This window comes from Condylura cristata, unplaced genomic scaffold (genome assembly GCF_000260355.1).
Source record: "Condylura cristata isolate star-nosed mole 26May11 unplaced genomic scaffold, ConCri1.0 scaffold00016, whole genome shotgun sequence".
Classification (NCBI taxonomy): Eukaryota; Metazoa; Chordata; class Mammalia; order Eulipotyphla; family Talpidae; genus Condylura; species Condylura cristata.
The window spans coordinates 16,656,714-16,673,534 of NW_004567117.1; the positions used below are offsets into that span (position 1 = coordinate 16,656,714).

At 38.4% G+C, this 16,821-nt stretch overlaps 1 protein-coding gene across 1 annotated transcript in view; it reads right to left on the reverse strand.

Annotated features, from left to right (window-relative positions):
• CDH2 (cadherin 2, type 1, N-cadherin (neuronal)) overlaps positions 1-15,846 on the reverse strand; it is a 194,971-nt gene extending 179,125 nt beyond the window's left edge. Inside the window, exons 1-2 of the mRNA XM_004683804.2 lie at positions 15,723-15,846; positions 6,120-6,290 (exon numbers count right to left, since the gene is read on the reverse strand). Of these exons, the coding sequence (XP_004683861.2) occupies positions 6,120-6,290; positions 15,723-15,846 (295 nt within the window). The remainder of the gene's footprint in view (positions 1-6,119; positions 6,291-15,722) is intronic.
• Positions 15,847-16,821: the final 975 nt, after the last annotated feature.

Here is a 16,821-nt window from a genome sequence, read left to right on the forward strand (position 1 = left end):
ATGTATCCTAAGTAATGACACTAGGCATATCATTGGACTACTATCCTCCACCCACAAAAGTCATCAATGGAAAATTAATGGAAGCATGAAGAGGTATATAAATAATATGATGGAATACAATACATGCCACCACATGAATGAATCTCTAAAACATGCTAAGTGAAAGAAATTAAGTATTAAGGTTGTGAGGCTGGGGGAAGGAGGATTTCAGAGAAAATGCATAAAGGATTAAGGGTCTTACACTGAAGTGATAGAAATGATTGGGAACTAGATAGAGAAAGTGATCATATAACATTATAAATATACTAAATGCCACTGAATCATACCCTTTAAAATGGCTAATTTTATGCTCTATGAATTTCACTTCAATATGTTTTTTTTTTTTTTTTTTTTTCTCAATATTCAGGCTCCAACCTCTTCTCCTTCCATCACTGCTATCTCCCTGATCCAAGCTACCATCTTCTCTCAACTAGATAATCACTAGCCTCCTCACAGGTATCCTTTTCTTCCTCCCTTTGGTATTTTCCTCAGCATAACTTCCAGAATGAACTTATTTTATCAGTTAAATAACGATTAAAGTCCTCCAAGAATTTTTCGCCTCCTCATAGTGAAAGTCAAAGTCCTTAAGAGTCTTCTACAAGGCCCAAGAGTGGCTCCTTGATGACCTCCTCTGACCTTGCCCCCCACTACTCTGCCCTGCTCCCTTTGCTACAGGTACAGGAGGTTCCTTGCTGCTCTGACATTGCAGTACTCTCCTGCTTCGCGACTCTTGTTCTTTTTGAATGATCCTTCCCTTAAATGTCCAGAACTTTTAAGGCCTCTCCCAAATCACTTCTTAATCACATGTCTTCATCACAGTAAAACATTTCCTGATCATTCCATGTAAACTGCAGAACCACACATTTACCCTATTTCCTTTCTCTGTTTTATTTTTTTAATAGATCTTATTACTCTCTGACCTGTAGTATATTTTACTTATTTATTGATTGCATTTTCTACTATCTGCTGGAGGCTTACTAGAGTTCCTAAAAGGAGAGAAGAGGACTCTCTGATCTCAAAAAGGCAGATTTAAAATCACACCTAGTGGCACGGGAAGCAAAGAAAGGACTGTGACTTCATTTAACACAAATATGGTTATGAATGAGGGAGGGGACAGATTTCAGTCCAAATTACAGAAGACTGAATAACTGCAAAAGGACAAAAAAGAAAAAAAGGTGACCATCCAAATTGGCTTATCTCAGCTTGCTGCATTGCATTAAGAAAGACAGACCTAAAATACCTCAAAAGGGGTATTTTAAAATACCCAAGAATTGAAAGTTTAAATTATTATGATGAAATACAAATGAAAGTTCTTAGTTCTTATGTTGATTTTATTGCATACTTACTGGCTCTTAAAAACAAAACACTGCTACAAGGCTTTTTTGTTTTCATTTTTATTTTTTTAAACTTCTCTCTCAGCCATGCAACATGGCTGCATTTCATGTCCTGATTAAAGAGCTTATCCTCAATATTCAAGCGAAAAATCAGGTTATTTGGTAACATTTCCCACAATCAATTGGGAATCAGTACATTGCTGTGGGCTGCGACTTTATAAACAAGGTGTTTATAAGCCTACATTTCAAATACTTTAAAATACATTTACACAGACTCAACAGAAAAAAAAAGGTTTATCAAGATAAAAATGCTCACTAAAGCAAGAAAAAATTAACATAAGCCTCTATCTAACACAGATTTGCTTGAAATACACACGGTCTCCCAATTTGTTAATATATATCATACAAAAGCTTTCATATTAATTTTAAAAAAGTAGTGCAACTGTAGAGACCTACCAAACTAACAGGGAAAAAATAACTTCAGTACTGTCATCTGAAGAAACCACAGTGAGGCTCCCCTCAAGCATGTTAATGTCCACAAGCCTCAATCAGCAAGTAAACTAATCTAAATCAAATTCCATCTAGTTGAAAATAGTCATCATGCAGTGCCCAGAGTTGGTGAGTATGAATGGATTACTGCAAATATTCATGGTAATTGCAGGTTACTATTTATGTTGACCAGAGTTGGAGAAATGAGTTTACTCAGTGAAATGCCTAAGCCTGCAGACCACCAATGCAAAACACACAGGAAAATGACTCCTGACATCCACACTGAAAACACCCCATATCCTCTCTGCAATGTCACAGTGTGGTTGTTATTTCATAGTGTCAGATACACTGTTGGTGACAGAATGAAAATTTATGATTGCAGTTATTTTATTTTCAAGTAATGTGCTACCACAAGAGGTTTTTCTAGTTCAGTGGAGTGTAAGTGAACTATTAAGGACTAAATATTATTTTCCAAAGTCCCAAATGTTTCTGCTTGTAAACAGGTATGCACAGTAACAGATTTTTTTTGAATTTATAAGGGGGCTTATTTGCCAACAGTTACCAATTCTTAAATCTGTTCAGTATCACACAAGTCATGGAGTTCAGAGGGAACTAAAGAAAATCAGTTTTATGGCAATCTTGCCATAAGACATATGGGCAGTTAGGCTGGCTTCCTTCAGCCCTCACTTTGTTCTGGTTTATACCATAACTCCATCATCAGAACCAAATTAGGAATCAGGAAGCCTGGGTTCTGATTCCCAAACTGCAGCTGACAATCTAAAGTGCTATTTAATCATGGGAGAAGCCTAAAAGTCTCTCTGAGCTCCAATTATCTGTAAAATGAGGGGGTTGGCAATAAATGCTTTTTAAAACAGAATAGAAAAGGGTAAGTGAAAGTGACTATCATACTTATTAAAACTGATTCTAACTTATAAAGAAAAGCAGAGAATGCACAGAATACAGATTATTTTTTTTAACCTCAGGGGAAATAACAATATGAAAACATTATAAAATGAAATGGTAATGAGGATATGGAAAAGAACTAACATACTTTTAGGCCTAGAAGTCCCACAAAAATGACCAAAAAATTCCTGTCATATACAACATTTCTGTTGGCCTACCAATTAGACTTTTGAACACAAATCCCTGAAGAAAATACCCCTAAAGAAAAGTCAGAGTTCTCTAAAAATGCATCTCCATAGCAGCATTCTATGTAAGAGAGTAAAATGGAAACGACCTGAAGGGCAAAAACAGAGGCCCTGTGAAGCAAAATCTGGTTTTGCATAAAATGGAACAAAGGCCTGTGGAGCCATTTGTTAAATACTCAACTATTTTCTAAGAGTGGAAAGATTCCACATGATGTAACATGAAATGAAAATATTCATTACAACATACACTCATCCTCTTCAAGAGGTCACCAAAAAAGCATACTGAGGAAAAACCAGAGGAATTGGTTGGGCATAACTAGTTCACTGAATCCATTGTTTCCAAATTCCACTGCAACAGCAAAAAGCAAAATGGAGAGAAAAAGCTCTCTAAAAACTGCAGTTAGGTTTTTACATCCCATGCTTCCACGAGCTTTTCAAACATGACTAATGCCACTTCATATCACCATCTAAAGCTTAATACTTTTCAAGCACCTTCACAAAAGATGTTACTTAGCTGTTTGAAAAATAGTCAGCATGAGTGGCACCCACACAGCAAAACGATAAGATTTTGTACAAGGTCTAGTGTGCCAGGAATGTATCCTAAGTAATGACACTAGGCATATCATTGGGCTACTATCCTCCACCCACAAAAGTCATCAATGGAAAATTAATGGAAGCATGAAGAGGTGGGAGTTACAATTTCAAGGGGTTCTTAGACTCTATGTCAACCTTAAAACCGTACAATTTGCGGTTGTAAGTCAGAAAACCATAGCAAAAACAATCACTCTGTTGACTTAGGAAAAGATCCCTTTCAGCTGTAGTATATGTAAGATGAAGGGACATATTACAATATACAGAATGAATTAATGTAATTTATACATGGTGATTAGGTTCAGCACAGATACAATTTTGGACGACTGTCCACTAAAACCCCCACAAAGACATCAAAAATATAGAATTTGTCTCACTAATGACTCTTCAAAAGTAATAAAATTGGTGACAGCACTCTTATAAAGAAGAATATTGATGCTTCATAATACCCCTGCTCTCTTTTGCACTCCTCTCCAACAACAACAAAAAAAAATAAGGCAGTTTTCCTGTTAATCCATACTTTGAAATGCATCTTTACATGTTAAGTTGTGCTATGGAACATAACATATTGTTGGACATAGGTATATCCTTTTACATGGTCTATAAATAATAAAGAAAATGTAATGGTGTGTCATGAGAAAAGTTATTCCTTGAGAAAAATCTAAAAAAAATGGGAACAACTGGACATAGCAAAACTGTAGAAACTCTACCAGAGACTATCTTACACTTCTCTCAGTGATGGCTACAGTCCACAGTCAAAGTATTTTCAATGTCACATTTATGGCTCCAGCAAAACCCCAAGTTTTTGGGTAACACTACAAAGATATTGGCAAGCAGATATACCTAATTTCTACTGTCACCGGCATTATCCAATAATTAGAAAACAGACTTTCATTTTCAAAACTATTCAACATGCCAATGTATTTCATCTTAAATCAGTGGTTTCTAGTGACGGACCATGTGTTTATTTGTAACCAACAAATTACAACAAACCTTCAGGAAAAGAGACTAGGAGAAGGAACTGGTCATTTAAAAATAATATCAAAACTAAACTGCAAAAAAGCAATAAACTTCATTCACTGATCTTTGCATATTTGTACAGATTTGTATTACTATATTTTTTTCACTAGCCAAATATTTAAAGGCCCACCATGCTTTAGGATGTCATATATCAATTTATATAGATTTAAATAAAATGACAAACATACAGAAGAACTCCAAGACTAATCTACGTTAAACAAAATCTACACATTTTGACTTGAACTGAACCTTAATGGTGTCAATCATTAACTAAGCCCTTCAGTGTTGAGATAAATCATTTAAAAAACCTTGAGATAAACTGATTTAAACATTCACTTATTCAAAAACCTTGTTACTAGGTAGGGACAGGAGAAGGACTTTTTAAAAATCAACTGCTGAAAGATCACCTAAGTAGGAGCAAATCACAATGAGAATAGAAATGAAAATAAAATGATAATCTGCACCTCCAAAGAACCTTAGCAGCTAAGAGGCCATTTACATTTCAAAGTCTCTGGCTATGGTAGTCTTAAGTATTGTAGCTCTAAGGCTCTGTCAGTGTGCTGAGACACTTCAATTAAGGCCACATGGTACAGCACTGGGTAAATTAATTAGCTCAGGTGGCATGAATTTTCTAAAAGCAGCTCTCTGAAACAGTCTCAGAGATATGCACCATTTGTGGGGAATTAGAATCTAAATACAATTTTACTAATCAATTCTTCTTGCTTTCACATTTCAGTGATATTCTGTGTAATGATAAACAAGTCCCTGTAAAAACTACTAACCAAAATTTAATTTGCTTTCAATTAGAGGTAGAGGAAGGGACTTTCAACTTTACTTTTGATACTCATTTTATTTCAGATAATATCTAGACTTACTAGCAAGAGTTTTCACAGGGTAATCTACTATAATGAACTTAACCCATAATAGGAGATGGGTCTATATTTTAAATTCACATATGCTGAAACTACCTTAACTATTTAGTAATGTCTATAAACAAAAATGCAGTTTTCATTCTCCTGCCTTGAGACTTCTCTTGCTAACTCTGTTCATTATAATTTTAATTTAACTAAAAATTAAAGTCTGACATTTTTTAATCAAATATATTATAGTAACTTCCTCTCTTTAATTCAAATTACTAAGTGGATTTTCGTTGCAATTTTTAGAACCATTAGAATCAGATGCTTGTAAATATTTGCCTTCAAAATAAGTTAAATAAACACAGAAAAACTGCAAAATTTAGTTGTGGTCTGGTTTCTACTGTAAATTAAAAAAGCAAGAAATCTGAAATTTTCAAGAAATCAGGAGTCTTCCAATTATGTACATAAGAGATTCATGAGCGCTTCTGTAATCCTAAAATAAAGTCCCTACAGTCTCATTATAGTGATTGTGAAAAATTCATACTTGTTATACAGTAGAGATGATTTAGAGGCTTTTTAATGGCTAATTTGTTTCGAGAGCATAGACACTGTATGTACAAATATATCTTTTGAGATAGTACCATTGAGAAGAGGCTGTCCTTCATGCACATTCTGCGATAAGACTGCACTGTAAACATCTTCAGGAAATCCAGTCTTGCATAATGCGATTTCACCAGAAGCCTCCACAGACGCCTGCAACACAAGAAAGAAAGAAAGAAAAAAATGTGTGCAATGATTGCTACCTCCTTCAACTGAGAAACATTCCACTTGGCATGAAGCCTCACTTTTTCAACTATCTTGTACAAAAAACCCCTTTGTTTCTGAATAGTTACAATTAGAATGCAGAGGCCAAAGGGTTAATCTTTTTGATAACTGAAGTAGAAGAAACAAATCCCACTTGTCTTGTCCAGTAAAATCGAAATAATACACATTCCAAATTCTTCTAAGCACTTAACATTTCCATTAAAATGGTCATTGTGACTGAAGAACCATCAAGTGGATGGATATGGTGGTGGTCACAGTCAAATAGTTTTCAGGCGCCACAAGTCACAAGTCATAACTAACTCAACTTTTGAAGAAAAACCTACATTCAAATATATGTATGCATATTGTTGGTGTCCTAGCTGATTATGAAGTTTGCTTCAACATGCCTTGTTCATTAAAAGATCTGACACCAACATACTTACTGGAAGACATGGAGTGATTCATGTCAAGTAAAACCAATCAATGGAAAGTATTTCTCAAATTCAACAGGCAGTAATTCATTAAAATATCAAGATCGATATATATTTGAAATTTGACTGTAACAGCCCCTGACAATCTATGTTGCTATCAAATTTATAAAAAATATAAATATGAACTTTGTTAAATAATACACAGTTTTTAATCTCAAAAAAATTATTAATCTTTTAATCTCAAAAAAGTATTTAATCTCAAAAAAGTATTAGGTGCAATAATGAGATGTTAGTTCAAATCTATACAAACAGCAAACAGTTTTTTTTTTTTAAAGATTTATTTATTTGTGCATACAGAATGGAGTACAGGCCAGAGACTCAGGGGTGGCGAAAGACTTCACCAGAGACAGAGTGGGGAGCAGAACAGGCAGATCAACAAAGTACACTGCTGAGGGGAGCAGCGGGCGTGGACTGCCAAACCATGTGGTCACCTCCGGGGCAGGCGGGAATCGAACTCACGCGGAAGTGGTTTCAGCTTCTTAGTGCAGTGCTTTAACCCGCTGCGCCACCAGGGAGGGCCAACAGCAAACAGTTTTAAGCATGTTCATGTGTGAAAAAAGACTGCATTAAGTCAAGCAACCAACTCCCTTATCTAGGTGTCAGAGGAAGCTGATGCATTCACACTGTGATGCAAGCTGGAAAATTCTCATAAAGGTGAATGTGGAAATAACCTACACAGTAGATAGTGTAACCCACAGTAGGTCCCTCTCTCCTGGGGTTCCAGTCTACATGTACATGAGGTTCACTGTGGCACTATTGTAATTACAGGACCTAAGTGTCCATCAATAAGAGAATGGACTAATTTTCACATTGCCAAATAAAGGAGCGCTAAACAGCATGAAAATGGAAGAACTGAATTCATATGTATCCACATACATCTCAAAACAAACAGTTTCACTAAGTTTCATGTCAGACTAAAAGAAAAAGTTAATTATAAATCAACTTTAGTATGAGTATTATTTGCATTAAGTTCAAAAATCTAATTATGCAACATTCCAAATTCAAATTGGAGACAAAGCACATCTGAGTATGAATCTTGTGCAAATAAAATGAATAAATAAATAAATAAATAAAATAATGTTTCCATTACATGAAGCTGAAATATAAAAGATAATATAATGCTATGACTCCATACAAACACACCAAACACACAAATTAGTATAAACAACAAATTTAAGATAGTGGCTATTCCATGGCATAGTGAGGTTGAAAAAGATTTTACTTGTAACAATTCATTTCTTTCAAGAGAATCTAAAGCAAACAGTAAAGTATGAAGCTATGCATAGGCACAATGCTGTAAATTATATATTATTTCCTATATAGCATATATGCTCAACATAATTCTTTTTCAAAGAGAAATATTTGGACCTAAGTGAGAAGTAAGAAGTTGAGCTTCCAGTACCCAAGTTTGGGACAGTGGGCAATACTTTGATACTTGGTAACTGTAAATATACAGGCACTTACCTCATGGGCTCACACAGAGAGAACACTCAGTAAGGGGACACTTTTGATTTGAATTAAAGAAAAACAAAGAAAGGGACTTGCCCAGTTCACCATATAAAATGAAACACGTGTTATAAATCTGTATCTAGCAACAGGCCAGGGAGATACTTCTTCAGAGGGAGTCAGAGGCAGGTTCTTAGCCAGGATGTAGGTGGGTAAGAGCTGCCTGTGGAGAGGGACAGAGCAATCAAACAGGAGTTACGTTCTAGTCTGGACACTGGGCTACACCAGCGCAGTTTTATAGGAACACACGTAGAGGTCAACGAAGTGGAAAGACTATAGGAAAACCTTAAGCTTTAACTCCGTTACTAGTGTCCTCTTGACCTGCGTAGGCAGGAAAATAAGCAGCAACCTACTTCTCCAGAACCACTGTGTCCAGGCCACATGAGTCTGTTCGCTACGCACTTTCAGGTTCTATCTCCGCCTGGCTTCAGAAAAGGACACTTCAGAAAGTAGTGCCCTCAACATGCACTACTTGCATATCCTCACTTTTCATTTTCCTGTTCTAAAAAAGGGCATCTACCTGCACTGCCTAGGTGACTGGGGTAATTCCTAAGCACTGTTTATGATGCACATCTTTAACTAATACTGACTAGTCATATTAAAAAAACAGAGGACATATATCATCTTGTGAGATTTCAATTCACTGCAAATAGTTGAATCTCTTCTAAATTCCTCCTCCAAGACAAAATGAATCTGTAGAACAGTAGCCTGTCGTTAATCTTCAGTTTCTTTAAAATGGAATATAATTTTTTTTTAAGATTTATTTTTATTTGTGCATACAGAACTGGGGTACAGGCCAGAGGCTCAAGGCCGGTGAGAGGCTTCACCAGAGACAGAGCAGGGAGCAGAACAGGCAGATCGACGAAGTACACTGCTGAGGGGAGCAGCGGGCAGGTCAGGAGAGGTCTGCCACACCATGTGGTCACCTTCGGGGCAGGTGGGTATCGAACTCATGTGGAAGTGGCTTTAGATTCTCAGTGCTGTGCTTTAACCCACTGCACCACCAGGGAGGGCCGGAATATAAAAATTATTAAAAATACTTTTCCCAATTGATTTATTATGAAATTCCTATCTTAATATTCATCATGAAAAAACAAAATTAACATGCTCAAAAACAAATAGGAAACCCTGAAATGAATACATCCTCCAAATTGGAACTACTGTAACTAATAACTGACTTGTGTCAAGTACTGCGCTGATGCAAAAGATACCTTATTAATGCATGCAGCTATAAGTGTGGGTTGACACCAGGGCAGAGGCTGTGGGAGAGAGAGAGAGCTGATGATGCGATCCACCAAAGGAAGCAAACTCCACTCTTGAAACCTCCAGGAGCAACGGATGCTTGGACATTGAAGGTTTTATAGTCTTCATTATCTAACAGTGGTTCTGAACCTGTAGTAGTTTTGTCCCCAGGGGACATCTGAAAATATCTGAATATTTGGGTGGAACAATGAGAGCTCTACTGGCTTCTAGTCCCTAGGAGTCTGTGGCTAGACGCCAGAGAGGCTGCCAACCGTCATATAATGCACAGTCCAGTCCTCACCACAGAGAACTGTCTAGCTAAGCTAAGTGCAAGGCACTCTGCTCTACAGCAGTCCGTGAAAAAGGGGTGTTCGCTTACCCTTTAGCATCCCTAGCAATTACCCTTTAACATCCCTAGCAATGGAAGTTCACTAACTCTTCAAAGCCCAGCCAACTCTTAATGGAATGTCTTGCTTTTCAGAAAGCCAAAACCCAGACTCCCCCAGTAGTAGATCACTCTGCCAGACCCAGGATGAGACTCTGGAAATTCAGAGGAAGGCATCTTCCTCTCAAAAAGTTCCTTGTGGTGCAAGAAAGATGTAGTAATCACATGCTTTCTCTTAATATCTGAAAGGTACAGGGGTCAGCAAATATTTTCGTAAAAGGCCAGAGAGTAAATATTTGAGGCTTTGCAAGCCACAGGATTTTTGCTGAAACTACTCAACACTGATGTGGTGCTATCATCAGAGATAATGATCATGGCCTAACTCATTCAAATAAAACTTTGTGAGGACCAAAATCTGCACTTCATTTAATTTTCAAGTGTCAAGAAATAATATTATTGTATTTTTGACTTTTTGTAAAGCAGTAAAGAATTTTAAAATGTGAGAAGTAGTCCTAGACATATCCAAAAAATGGCATCAGGACTGAAGTTTGCAGATCCTGGGAATAGTGCAGGAAGTTTTATAGAGGACTGCTCTATCTCACATAATTCCCATAAAATTCCCCAGGATGGGGAGGGAGTTGGGGGGGGAGATAAGTCCACACATTATCAACGAGCAAAAAAGTTCTCCATCAGAGGTTAAATACCCAAGATGTCGCATCTAGGAAGGGGACAAGGCAAGATTCCAAGATTCCAACTTTACAGTCTTCTGATGATAATACATAATTACATTATTTCAAGAAACATGTCCTGAGAGTCATTTGCAACTAAGCAATGGAGCAAGAAACAGCTCTGCCCTGAAGAAGTTCAAGATTTAATGCAGGCATAGAATAAAGAGGTGACTGCAATGCAAAGTGGACACTGGGAAAAGCGGAGCTATGAAGAAGGCATGGGGAGCACCCAGGGCAGGGGGTCTGGGCCTCCCAGGCAGAGCCCAGGAGAAGCCAGGCTGTGGGGGGTGGCGGGGTGGGGGTTGGGGGGGAGCCTTCCCAGGCAGTCACTGCCGGAGCTAGAACAAGGCAGCAAGAAACAGCAGACTGCCTGAGGAATTACAATGAGTTCAGTGTCATTAGAGTCCAAAAAGCAACGCAGGAAGTCAAAAGTTGAGGCTGGAGAGTTATACAGCATTAGATCTTAGCTGGTCGGGGACTTGGGGTTATCATCTTGGGAGTGGGGAGCATCGGTGTGCATTTTTAGGGGACAGATTGTGCATGACAGAGAATTCTGAAGCTTCGTGGGAAATGTGGAGAGGCAGGAGACAAATGACAGCTGGGTGACAAGTTAGGACACAGGCGTGAATAGGCAGGGGCTGCAGGAATGAAGAAGGGGCAGATTGTATCGATACACTCACAGTTAAAATTGACAGGGCTTAGGGAAGCTAGGGGCTCCCAGAGGGAGAGAGGAAATGATGCCCGCCCCCACTCCCCGCCCCCGTTGCCAGCTGAGTGACCTTGAGCATGAGGTGGCACAAACTAAAACAGATAATTTCAGAATTATAACAAAGTACTAGAGAAGGAGAAAGAATGGATGATAGCTAAATCTGCCTGTAGAAATCAAAGAAAACTCTATAGCTGACGTGACATTTGGCTCTGTCCTCACAGATGATTAAAATTTTGCCAGGATAGAGAGGAGGAAGTGGAAAAGGGCACTCTAGGCGAAAGGTGCAGTGTGGACAAAGGCCCTGTTGATTTACAATGAGCTTGCAGTCAAGCTAAACAACCCTGATCTCTTTTACCAGACAACTGTTAAATCATGACTTCCAATATTTTTGCTTCAATTTAGGGCCCTGAAGAGCAGCAACTTATATTTAACCCTCCAAGAGTTGATATTTATAAAGTAATAATTCCACGTAGACTCTGGGTTTTCTCCCAGTTGTTTTTTTTTTCATCAAAAAAATTCTGATGAGGGCCTCCCTGCTAGTCTAGGGATTAAGTCTCAGCACTATCACTGGGATGGCCTGAGTCAATCCCTGGCCCAGGGGGCTGACCCACATGGCACAGCAGACCTCTCCTGTCTCACCCACTGTCCCCTTTAGCAGTATGTTTTGGTAAATTCACCTGCTCTGTTCCCACTTGGTCTCTGGTGAATCTTCTTCCCCCCCATTACTGCACCTCTGGCCTACACCCAGGCTCTTCTACACAAAAATAAATAAAATCTTAAAGAAAAATAAGATTTTTTTTAAAAGATTTATTTATTTATTCATACAGAACTGGAGTATAGGCCAGAGATGCGGAGGGTGAGAGGATTCACCAGGAACAGAGTGAGGAGCAGAACAGGCAGATCGACGAAGTACACTGCTGAGGGGAGCAGCGGGTGGGTCAGGAGAGGTCTGCCTCGCCATGTGGATTTCCTCCGGGGCAGACGGGGATCCAACTCATGCAGAAGTGGCTTAAGCTTCTTAGTGCAGTGTTTTAACCCGCTGCGCTACCAGGGAGGGCCAGAAAATGAGAATTTTTTATTTAAAAAAAAATTTTTTTTAAAGATTCATTTATTTATGCACACAGAATTGGGATACAGGCCAGAGGTCAGGGAGTGACAGGATTCACCAGAGACAGAGTGGGATAAGAACAGGCAGATCTACTGAAATACACACTGAGGGAAGCAGTAGGCCAGTGATGCTATGCTATGTGAGTCACCTCCTTCGCCAGGGATCAAACTCGTGCTGCAGTGGCTTCATCGTGCTATGATTTAACTTGCTGCACCACCAGGGAGGGCCCTATTACAACAAAATTCTAATGAGCTATTCCAGTCTCTCTGTAAAGATGGTACTCAATGCTACAGATATACCACTGATTGTCCTTCCAGCTGACCTGAGGCCACCAACCAGCTCTTAAGAGATGTGGTTCACAGAGCACAGACCTTCAACATGCCAGACTGTCTGAGTTTTCACATCTATGCAATAAAGAGAGCACCCACTTACTGAGCAGAAGTCAAGCTCAATGATACCCTATCACTTAAGACAACGTCTGGCACAAAATTGTCCAATGTGTTAGCTACTAGTAGTAGCAGGATTTTACTATTACACCATCAATAAATGATATCTTTTACAGCTCCTTAATTCCAAAACTTGCTCAGCATAGCAATCTGTCTAAAATACTTACACATCCTGATTCCTGGGTCACAAACCAAAACTCACTAACAAGGAATCTCAAAACATGTGCTTGCTAAACTAGGCAGATACCAAGTATCTGTGCAGCACATGGTGGCCCCACATCGTCCTTTCTGTCTCCTGAAGCACCTCTGAACTTCAGAAACAGCAACTGTTAGTGTTCAAGTCTAATAACTTAGCAATTACAAATAAAAGAAACAAGTTCATTTGTCCATTCTTAACTTCATGCTGTCTCCTACTTACTGCACATACCTGAAAGTTGGAACCTCAAGCTACCTTTCATAATTACTAGCCTGAGAATTTTGCTCAGGGTCAACACAATGCTCTCCAACCTCGTTTGAAAACCACACTTCATTTTTTTTTTTGTTGGTTTTGCTTTTAACTGGAACATTATCTTTTCACTAGTTGTTTAGTAATCCTCTTCTCTACAGCTCCTCAAAGATTACAAGCAATCAGCAGTTTCTCTCAGCCCACCACGACAATATGCACGCTGGCCAGAGGACCTGAACTCATTTAGTGCCGCTCTGTGCACTCCCACAATCAGCTCACCTATCTTGAGTTTCAATTTCCTCTTACAAGTATTTGTTCTAGTCTTCCTAGGTTGAAGATCGACCTTCTTGTCTAAAAAGGACAGAAGTGTAATAGGAGTTGAGGAATTCTGCTTGCCTGTTAGTATTGGTCTGTCTAGTCTGTTTCTGAATTCACAGAAACAGTGCTTTTTTGTCCCTTTCAAAGTGTTTTCATAGTTTGAATATTGTGAGGCTTCACTTCTTTTAGGATCCACTTATTGCTATTTTTTTTTTATAGTAAGCGGAGTTGCTAACTCTGCTTTCCCATTTCCTTCATGCCACTCCTTTCAATTTTCCATTGAAATCACTATAGGCTTTTTGATCTTCTCACCTCTCCATCTTCTTGATCAAAGTCAGTTTAGGCTACAATTTTTACCTCTGAATATAGCCCAAACCAAATGGAATCTTCATCTTTTCTTTCCAGCTAGCACCACCACCTAACTAAAAGCGAGGTGGGCTCAACTGACTGACAAACTATTTAAAAACTTCAGGGTAGTCTTCCCTAAAGTATCCACCACTTTCTCTTTTCTCTGGAAGATATCTATGGTCATAATTTAACAATAATTAGAGTAGCATGGTGTAGATTATAAAATACAGTCAACACAGCTGAAACATTCCATTTATTTCATGTTTATTCTCCTCATTCTTTATGGAAATAGAGGCAGTAATGTGTGCAGCAGTTAAGACTCAGCACTCTTGAGCAAACCTGTTTAGGTTTAAAATCTGTCTCACCTCCCTATTGCCTATGTGACCTTGACAAGCTATATAACTTCACCTGTGCCTCAGCTTCTACCTCTAATAGTGACGAAGTAATGACAGCTGAGAGTATCAGATTCACAGGATGACAGTAAAGCATACAAAGGGCTTAAAAATAATACCTGATGCACCGCAAAACACTATTATGATAACACAACTGTTGTACTGTAGCTACTTTTCTTTGCTCTGTGAGTACCTGAGAAATATTATTCAAGAATTTTGTGAAGTAGGAATACTGTAAAGAAACCAAGGTGACAAAAAATGAAAGTACATAAACATACAAAAATCATAAACATGCATGCACAGAAGAAAACAAGTAAGCATCCTTCTATTGAGATGGGGGTGGGTAGCGGTATAATACTCTTATTACACAGTCATGTCTTCTAAATGATATAAGCAACTATAAACAATTACTGAAGAGATTTTTAAAGTGGTTAGTTGGATACACAATAATAGAATAATGGAACTGTTCAAGACCAATTCTGCATGACTAGTTTTTTTTTTCTTTTTAATGCAATTTATCACCATATAATTACATAACTAGATTGTCTACATTTCATAGAATTCCACCCATGATGGTGAAGGTTATGCTAAGATTATTCAAAAGCTATTGCCTCTCTTTAAAGATGTTTGTCTGTGCCAGCAATGCCACTGATGACAGTCTGAGTTTCCTGTCTCTGGACACTTGCTTGAAATGTGAAGAAGTTTAACCTTGGACTTTGCAAGTTTTGATTTGCTATGCGTTATTCTGCCTGAAGAGTAGTGTTCTGAGGGGCACTTTAACACTTTCTAGCCTTTTTGATATACTCAATATCATTTAAGGTACAAGAAACCCCAAACCCAAAGCACACATTTGCCCCACTTGACCTATCTAGTGATTTCTATCTTTACTCCAATCGTGTTATTAGATTGGAAACTTGAATAGTTCTACCATCGATAAGTACTTTTTTTTTTCTGATTTTCATTTCTTTTAATCAAGTTACAGCACAGAGAATAATCAAACCATAACTTCAATCAATACTGGCCCAGGCACCTGAAGACTAGGCTGAAACTGAACTTGGAGTCAGAAGGCAGCACAGCAATACAACAGTGAGATGGACAAAAATGTGAGCTGTGCATACAAAATGTTTCAACGTCTCAGGAGCCAAACCTATCAAAGCTTAGGCCGATAAGCAAATAAACAGTGAGGCTAATAGGTCTGTGCACCCCAGGTGAGAGGAGGCCTCCTGAGCAGTAAAACCTTCCTAGAATGGAGGCCACAGAGGGGTGGGGCGTTCACCCAAAAATGTCCTGGAAGTGTAATGTAACACCCAGCAACAACTCACTTAGAGATTTACTTGGTTTATAAAAGGATAACATGATCATGAGATAGAGGCACCCATAATCATGCAATGAAACTGCCACTAAATGTTCTAGAAGTGCCAAAGCCATTTCTGTGGAGAAGGGCATCCGGGCTTAGAGTTTTGCCCCAACAACTCATTATACTCAGCGGAGACAACAACATGCTGATATACAATGCTCAAAATTTCATTTGATAGTACAGTACTTGACTAGGTCATGCTTATAACTAACCAACGAAGTGAAGTGAATTAACTACACTGAATATTGGTGGTTACTAATATTTTTACTAGTATTTCTTACTAATAAAAGTTTGTGGGTTTTTGTTTTTGTTTTAACCATGTCCCAGGAATAGTGCTACAAAGTTTTCCACATCTTGTATCTGAACAATCCTTCCAAACTGCCCTCAGTTAGGTACCATTTTAGAAGTAGTTTACAAAACATGGAAGCAAACAAATGAACCTGCCCAAGGTTATTACCTAGTCAATCTAGGTAAGGTATTTAAACCTAATGGCTCTGGGGAGCCATCTTATTTTTCAGTACATCCAGATGCACTAATACATAACACCTAAATGGCCAAGACTGGAAAATACTCTGTATAAACTACAACCAAGTTACATATCTACCAGCTGCTATTGTGAACATAATTTTTATAAACTGATTCCCATATAGATATGCATGGAGGGCCCTCCCTGGTGGTGCAGGGTTAGGACACAGCGCTGCAAAACAGTCACAGCCACTTGAGTGTTCAGTTCGATCCCTGCCCCAGAGATGAGCTACATGGCACAGCAGACCTCCCCTGTCTTGCCCATTGTACCCCTCATCAGTATACTTCGTCAATCTGCCTGTTCTGCTCCCCACTCTATCTCTGGTGAATTCTCTCACTGCTCCTGCCCCCATGGTCTGTACCCTGGTTCTATATGCATAAATAAAGAAATCTTCAAATATGTGCGTGTGTGTGTGTGTGCGTGTGCGCGTGTATGGACTATATGTGTGTATATATATATATATATATATATATATATATATATATATATATAACTGGAGAGAAAAATAAATGAGGTTAAAAAAATTATCAGTAAGTAC